This window comes from Leucoraja erinacea, chromosome 33, assembly GCF_028641065.1.
Source record: "Leucoraja erinacea ecotype New England chromosome 33, Leri_hhj_1, whole genome shotgun sequence".
Classification (NCBI taxonomy): Eukaryota; Metazoa; Chordata; class Chondrichthyes; order Rajiformes; family Rajidae; genus Leucoraja; species Leucoraja erinaceus.
Window position 1 is genome coordinate 20,227,451 of NC_073409.1, and position 7,765 is coordinate 20,235,215.

General features: G+C 42.3%; 1 protein-coding gene and 1 non-coding gene across 4 annotated transcripts in view; one reads left to right on the top strand and one right to left on the bottom strand.

Moving 5' to 3' along the window:
* fanci (FA complementation group I) overlaps positions 1 to 6,443 on the bottom strand; it is a 92,005-nt gene extending 85,562 nt beyond the window's left edge. For 2 of the 3 annotated variants that reach the window (XM_055661517.1, XM_055661515.1), the window contains exons 1-4: positions 6,250 to 6,430; positions 4,689 to 4,814; positions 4,139 to 4,211; positions 1,734 to 1,864 (exon numbers count right to left, since the gene is read on the bottom strand). In XM_055661517.1, coding sequence (XP_055517492.1) covers positions 1,734 to 1,864; positions 4,139 to 4,211; positions 4,689 to 4,772 — 288 coding nt within the window. In that variant the 5' untranslated portion in view covers positions 4,773 to 4,814; positions 6,250 to 6,430. Of the gene's footprint in view, positions 1 to 1,733; positions 1,865 to 4,138; positions 4,212 to 4,688; positions 4,815 to 6,249 lie in introns of all 3 variants that reach the window. The other variant, XM_055661516.1, reaches the window with a different exon arrangement.
* Positions 6,444 to 7,238: 795 nt separating this feature from the next.
* On the top strand, positions 7,239 to 7,311 carry trnar-acg (transfer RNA arginine (anticodon ACG)). The gene has a single exon. It is a non-coding gene; the product is annotated as a tRNA-Arg (tRNA).
* Positions 7,312 to 7,765: the final 454 nt, after the last annotated feature.

Here is a 7,765-nt window from a genome sequence, read left to right on the forward strand (position 1 = left end):
AAAAAAAAATCACCTGGTTAAAATACACATTGTCAGATTTTAATAAAGGCCATTTTTACACATTTTGGTTTCACCGTGTAGAAATTACAGCAGTGTTTATATATATATAGCCCCCCCCCCCCCATTTCAGGGCGCCATAATGTTTGGGACATAGCAATATCGTGTAAATGAAAGCAGTCATGTTTAGTATTTTGTTGCATATCCTTTGCATGCAATGACTGCTTGAAGTCTGCAATTCATGGACATCACCAGTTGCTGGGTGTCTTCTCTGGTGATGCTCTACCAGGCCTGTATTGCAGCCATCTTTAGCTTATGCTTGTTCCCCTTCAATTTTCTCTTCAGCATTCAAAAGGCATGCTCAATTGGGTTCAGATCGGGTGATTGACTTGGCCACTGACAAATTTAAAACCCCCTTTGAAAACCCCCTTTGTTGCTTTAGCAGTATGTTTGGGATCATTGCCTTGCTGCAGAATGAACCACTGGCCAATGAGTTTTGAGGAAATGGTTTGAACTTGAGCAGATAGGATGTGTCTATGCACTTCAGAATTCATTATGCTACTACCATCAGCAGTTGTATCATCAATGAAGATAAGTGAGTCAGTACCTTCAGCAGCCAAACATGCCCAGGCCATAACACCCCCCCACCATTGTGTTTCACAGATGATCTGGTATGCTTTGGATCTTGGGCAGTTCCTTCTCTCCTCTATACTTTGATCTTGCCATCACTCTGATATAAGTTAATCTTCGTCTCATCTGTCCACAAGACCTTTTTCCACAACTGTGGTTGCTCTTTTAAGTACTTCTTGGCAAATTGTAACCCGGCCATACTATTTTTGCGGCTAACCAAAAGATCTTGCAGTAGCCTCTGTATTTCTGTTCCTGAAGTCTTCTGAGGACAGTGGCCATTGACAAATCCATACCTGATTCCTAGAGTGTTTCTGATCTGTCAGACAGGTGTTTGGGAATTTTTGTTTATTATAGAGAGAATTCTTCTGTCATCAGCTGTGGAGGTCTTCATTGGCCTGCCAGTCCCTTTGCGATTAGTAGGCTCATCAGTGCTCTCTTTCTTCTTGATGATGTTCCAAGCAGTTGATTTTGGTAAACCGAAGGTTTGGCTGATGTCTCTAATGGTTTTAATCTTGTTTCTCAGTCACATAATGGCTTCTTTGACTTTCATTGGCACAACTTTGGTCCTCATATTGATATAAACGTTTCCAAAGGTGATGGAAAGACTGGAGGAAAGAATAGGTGCTGAGATATACCTTGCATTACGGAGGCAATTAAACACACCTGAGCAATTACATACACCTGGGAAGCCATGTGTCCCAAACATTATGGTGCCCAGAAATGGGGGGACTATGTATAAACACAGCTGTAATTTCTACAAGGTGAAACCAAAATGTATAAAAATACCCTTGTATAAAATCTGACAATGTGCGGTTTAACCACATGTAATTTTTTTCTATTACAAATCTCCAATTGTGGAGTACAGAGGCAAATAAATAAATGATGGGTCTTTGTCCCAAACATTATGGAGGGCACTGTACATCCCTACATTTACATCAGGATACCAAACACTACCACGTTGCTGAGCCCATGGGTCTGTTTTCATGCTTAAAAGCTTTGCATTTTTTATGGGCCGTGGGAGCAGGGTTTGGTGAATAATTACTGCTGAATACATTTCAAATATGAACATTTCTTAGCTGTAAACTATCGTGCTTTTCATAAGTTACCTCAAGCATCAGCAAACCAATCATGTCTGTTGCTATATCTGATTGAAGGTCTCCTGATTCAACCAGCTGCATGCAGTGTTTATAAACAAAAAGCCTGCAAGCAGCTCCTTCATGTTTAGAACAAGGGGAACCTATCGAAGAAAAATAAAAGGTCGTAGTTTAGTTTATTATTGTCACATGTATCGGGGTACAGTGGAAAGCTTTTGTTTGCGTGCTATCCAGTCAAGCATCCACATATAAAGGATAAGGGGTGCAATATATAACATTGAAGTCTGATAAAGTCCAATTAACGATGGTTCAAAGATCACCAAAGAGGTAAATGGGAGGTCAGGACCACACTTGTTCTGAGGACTGTTCAGTTGCCAGATAACAGCAGGGAAAAAATTGTTCCTGAATCTGGAGGTAACCGTTTTCAAACTTCTGTACATCTTGCCTGAAGGTAGATGGGAGAATGGGAAGTGACTGGGATGAGACCGGTCCTTGATTATGGTGGTTGCCTTGTTGAGGCAGAGTGGTGTAGATGGCGTCAATAGTTATTCAGCATTATGACATTTTAATTAATTAATTAAGATCTAAGAATCAAACGGTCGGAATGAATGAGACCATGATTCAAATTTAGTTTTCTTTATTACATGGAACCATAGAATACAGTGTTACAGCACTGGAAGTCATTGCTATGAGAGGCTAGTTATGGAACGCATTAAATCCAGTTTATCAAGCAGCTTTGACCCGCTGAAGTTCACCCGCCGCCAAAATAGGTCCACGGATAATGCTTTCTCCCTGGCCCTACATTCATCTCTGGAACACCTGATAAGAGAGACACCTTCATCAGACTTCTATTCATAGACTACAGCTCTGCCTTTAACACCATTAATCCTATTCAAGATCATCACCAAATTCAGGGGACTTGGTGTCAGTACTCATCTCTGCAACTGGATCCTCAACTTCCTGACCAACAGACCACAATCAGTGACGATAGGGGACAAATCATCATCAACAATAAGAAGTTGCAGAGACTTGTGGACATAGCCCAGAACATCACACAAACCAATCTCCCTTCCATTTATTCCATTCACACCTCACACTGCCTTGGCAGTGTCAACCAACATAATGAAGAAAGAGTCGCACCATGGCCACTCCCTCTTCTCCCCTCCCACAGCAGGGCAAAAGGGAGAGGCGTGTGGAAATTCAGGGACAGGTTCAACCCAGCTGTTATCAGGCAACAAACTAAACCATCCTACCAACAACTAGAGAGCAGTTCTGAACTATTATCTACCTTATCGGAGAACCTCAGACTATCTTTGATCGGACTTTACTGGTTTTATCTAGCATTAAATGTCATTCACATTATTCCTTTTTATCATGTAATTGAAGCAGGGAACATTCCAACATTTAAGAAAGTTAGACAGGTACATGGATAGGACTGGTTTGGTGGGATTTGGACTAAACGCAGGCAGGTGGGACTAGTGAAGCTGGGACATGTTGGCAAGTTGGGCTGAGGGGCCTGTTCCCACACTGTATCACACGGCCTCGTTGGCGGTGAAGCCTCGCTGCGGCGGCGATGCCTCACGGGTCGACGGTCATGGGGGAACCGCCATAAAGGGGAAGGGGAAGAACAATGGAGGACCCGGCGTGGGTGGACTGTCGTGAGTGGGAGAACAATGGACAATAGAGGTAGGGTGGGTGGGGTAAAGGACAATGGGGAGCCAGCATGGGGGAACTGCTGGGGGGGAGGAGGGGGGTGACAAAAGGGGAAGTTTTGTAACTTTGTCAGTGCCGTAGGTGGCTGCTATTTGTATAAATTGTGTATGCAAGCAAAGCATCTTACTGTGCCTAATCACATGTGACAATAAAGTATTCCTATTCCTAAAAGTCTATGTATCTGTACATTCAACAACTCTGGACAGCCTCGATTGTAATCATGTATTGTCAGTCCGCTCACTGGTTAGCATGCAACAAACGCTTTACACTATCTCAGTGCATGTGAGAATGAATTAAATTAACATACCTTGCTAACTAGCTTGATTCGATTTTTAAGTAAAAAGAGTATGAAAAATCGGAACAGCACAATTTTGAAATGAGGGGGAAAAACAGTGCTAGGCAAAGAGACATTTCAGGTAACATTGTTTGTAAAGATTATTTTAGCTGTATGAAGTAATTTATTTCGTGAAATAACCTCACCCACACTGGTGCTCATGGGGACAATGATCTATACAGTAATGACAAAACATTGGGACCAGTTATACAGGTTTACTATCCAAGATAGGCCTAGCTTGACTGAATCTGTCATGTTCAAACTATATTAATGCATTTATATGGCTGAAAACAAGCATCAACATTTTATTAGCCATATGCAGTAAACAGATTTATGTCAATCAATCTATCACAGACTGGGAGGGACCAACCTTTAAAAATAGCTCTGACAAGCATTCCAATATCCTTCCCTTTCAAAGCATGTGTTGTTATCAAAGCGCCAATCTGAAACAAACGCAGAAAGTAAATTTTGATTAAATATCTACAGGTTAAGGATTATATTATTGGAGCTTATGCTATATGCCATATCATTCGTAAATTCATAAAACCAGTCATAAGAAGTGTGCCGAAAAAAATCGTCAGCTATTCATGTTCTCTAGAGATGCTGCCTGAACTGCTGGCTTACTCCAGCAATTTGTGACAATTTTGTAAACCTTGTTTCTATATTCATAAAATAATTCTCATTACAATCTCGCTTCAAATAGTTATACCAAAGCACGTAAGTATGTGTTGGAATGAAGTGATAGCAAAGTATTTAATCTATAATTAGTGGTTTTGGAGGAGAAAATAAAGCACAATATTTGTATCGATGAAATGTTTATTTAATTGCAACATTTACAAGACTTGACAGAAAAACATTAATCTTAATATAAAAATATTTTTATCACATTACTGATTTGAGAAATTGTGACAACTCATTACCTCATTCTCTTTCATCTGTTGCAGGCATTGCTGCAATCCCTCTGTATCTTCACCTGCAGCCAAATACAGAATCTTCTGATCCATCCCTTCTCACTTACAAGCGATACTGAAATTATTGAATGTTACCTTTACAAAAAAAAAAGTATTTTGTGAACATGTTGTTTTACAGAATGTCCCAAATATCACCAAAATATCTCAGCTGCATTCACTTCCAGTAAGCCACGACAACACAAAACATCCTTTTAGAAACTTAGAAAAATAGGTGCAGGAGTAGGCCATTCAGTTCATCGAGCCAGCACCGCCATTCATGGCTGATCATCTAAAATTGCACAATACTCCAGGTGCAGCCTCACCAGGGCCTTGTACAACTGCAGTAGGACCTCCTTGCTCCTAAACTCAAATCCTCTCGCAATGAAGGCCAACATGCCATTAGCTTTCTTCACTGCCTGCTGTGCCTGCATGCTTATTTGCGAATGACAAGATGAAATACTAGATCGAAGATAGACACAAATAGCTGGAGTAACTCAGCAGGTCAGGCAGCATCTCTGGAGAAAAGGAATAGGTGAAGTTTTGGGTCGAGACCCTTTTTCACTCGCCAATTGGTCAGAATATAAATCAAGAATTTGGACCACAAGAGGGACACTAGTACAGAATTTAGGAGTAGTTTGTAAGGAACTGCAGATGCTGGTTTACACCAAAGATAAGACACAAAAAACTGGAGTGACTCAGCAGGTCAGGCAACATCTCTGGAGAAAAGGTATAGGTGACGTTTCCGGTCGAGACCTATCTTCAGGCAGTCAGGGAGGAGGAAACTTGCCAACATAGAAAATAGGTGCAGGAGTAGGCCATTCGGCCCTTTGAGCCTGCACTGCCATTCGATATGATCATGGCTGATCATCCAACTCAGTATCCCGTACCTGCCTTCTCTCCATACCCCCTGACCCCTTTAGCCACAAGGGCCACATCCAACTCCCTCTTAAATATAGCCAATGAACTGGCCTCAACTACCTTCTGTGGCAGAGAATTCCACAGATTCACCACTCTCTGTGTGAAAAATGTTTTCCTCATCTCGGTCCTAAAGGATTTCCCCCTTATCCTTAAACTGTGACCCCTTGTTCTGGTGATGTGTTCATGTGAAGTCTACACTATAAGGGTTGCTGTCTTATATTTACAATAGATCAAATTTTGCTCTACTTGCTCTCTTTATTTATTTGAAGGAAGGAACACTTCAATGAGGTGTTAACATCATATAACATTATACATTGACAAGATAGTGCAGGTCATCTACATCTTTAGCATTAAGAGTAATATAAAAAACCATGTTAGTAATATGATGTTATTATTAATATAATTACTAACATGATGTTAGTAATTGGGGGATTTCGCAGGAATTCAAAGTATATAACTCAAAATAGTTCAAATTATAATTTCTGAAGAAGGGTCTCGACCCGAAACACAAGTATTCCTTCTCTCCAGAGATGCTGCCTGACCCACTGAGTTACTCCAGCATTTTGTGTCTATTATAACGTAATCTGCAACTATTTCTATGAATACTACTTACATAAATAAATGAGTTTGAATGATTCAAACACCCGTGAGGAAGAACAGATTTTTGAATTCTGATGTGACTAGAAGCATTAACCTGCTCGGTGCTGTATTTCATGTGTGGTTTCAATGTCATTCAGCGCCTCAGCGCTGCTGGTGTCGCCTTCACCGCCGCCATCGCCTTCCCGCGCAAACCCCCCGCCGCCCCATTGGCCAGCGCCCAACGCCCCCGCCGCCCCATTGGCCAGCGCCCAACATGGCTTTCTCCCCATTGGTCAGAGCACAACGACCCCTCACTTCCCATTGGCCCCCGCTCCACGGCCCCAGCATTCCCATTAGTCGCCGTCCCACGGTACTCTCTCCCCATTGGCTGTCGCCCCCAATCTTCCTATTCGCCGCAACTTTCTGCCGTCCCATTGGCCGCAGCCCCACGTCGACCTGCTTTCCCATTGGCCAGCGCCTCACAGAAAATCACAATGAGCAACCGCTGCCCGCACGCCGCACGTTCATTGGTCCAGCGCCAGCCGCGGCCGGCGGCCGCTGATTAGCTCCCGGCCAGCCCCGCCCCCAACCCCTCGCTGGGTGTAGCTGTCAGTCACCCCCGTGCCTAGTGACGGGCTGTCCGGGCCATGCAGCCCCACTGCAAGTAGTGAATGCGTGTCATTCAATAAAACTGCAACCCAACCCCAACTAACAGATTTACACCTCAATGACACTCTGCAATGAATTTAAAATTCCCTGGCATGATTTTAAAATGCATGCCAGGAAAAAAAAAAGGATTTAAACGTTACTTCAATGGTACTTCATTGTTACCTGCAGTACAGACACAAGTTCACAATCAGCGCAATGTCCGGGCTATAATGAATGAATGAATGAATGAATCTGATTCCAGGTCCCTCAGCTCTCATGTTGTGCTGGCTGAAATGGATGGACCACATCGAAAAGAGGTGCAAAACATGGGTTTGGGAGATATTCCTATCACTAAAAGTCAGGGCACATTTCATCGGGCCAGTGGCGCAATGGATAACGCGTCTGACTACGGATCAGAAGATTCCAGGTTCGACTCCTGGCTGGCTCGAAACTTTTGTTACAATCAGTTTTTTTCCTCACTCAATGTACTTTTCCATTTTCTACCGCTGTTCTATTACCGTTATGTTTTACAAGCTCTTTTACATTTATGTAATTGGTTGTAATTTCTGTTAGGTGACATAATTTAATATTTGTGGACTAAGATCCAATAAACTAGCATCTCATAAAGTCACAAGGTCATAAGTGAGAGGAGTGGAATTAGGCCATTAGGCCCATCAAGTCTACTCCACCATTCAATCATGGATGATCGATCTCTTCCTCATGACCCCATTCTCCTGCCTTCTCCCCACAACCTCTAACACCTAGTGTTCCTTGTTTCTACATTGTGTCCAATAATGTAATGCCTGGGCAAATTACCCATTATGTTTGCTGAAAAGTGTCCTTCAGAAACATATGTGTATTTTTGTTTGAGAATGATAACAATGCATTTTCTAGATGATACT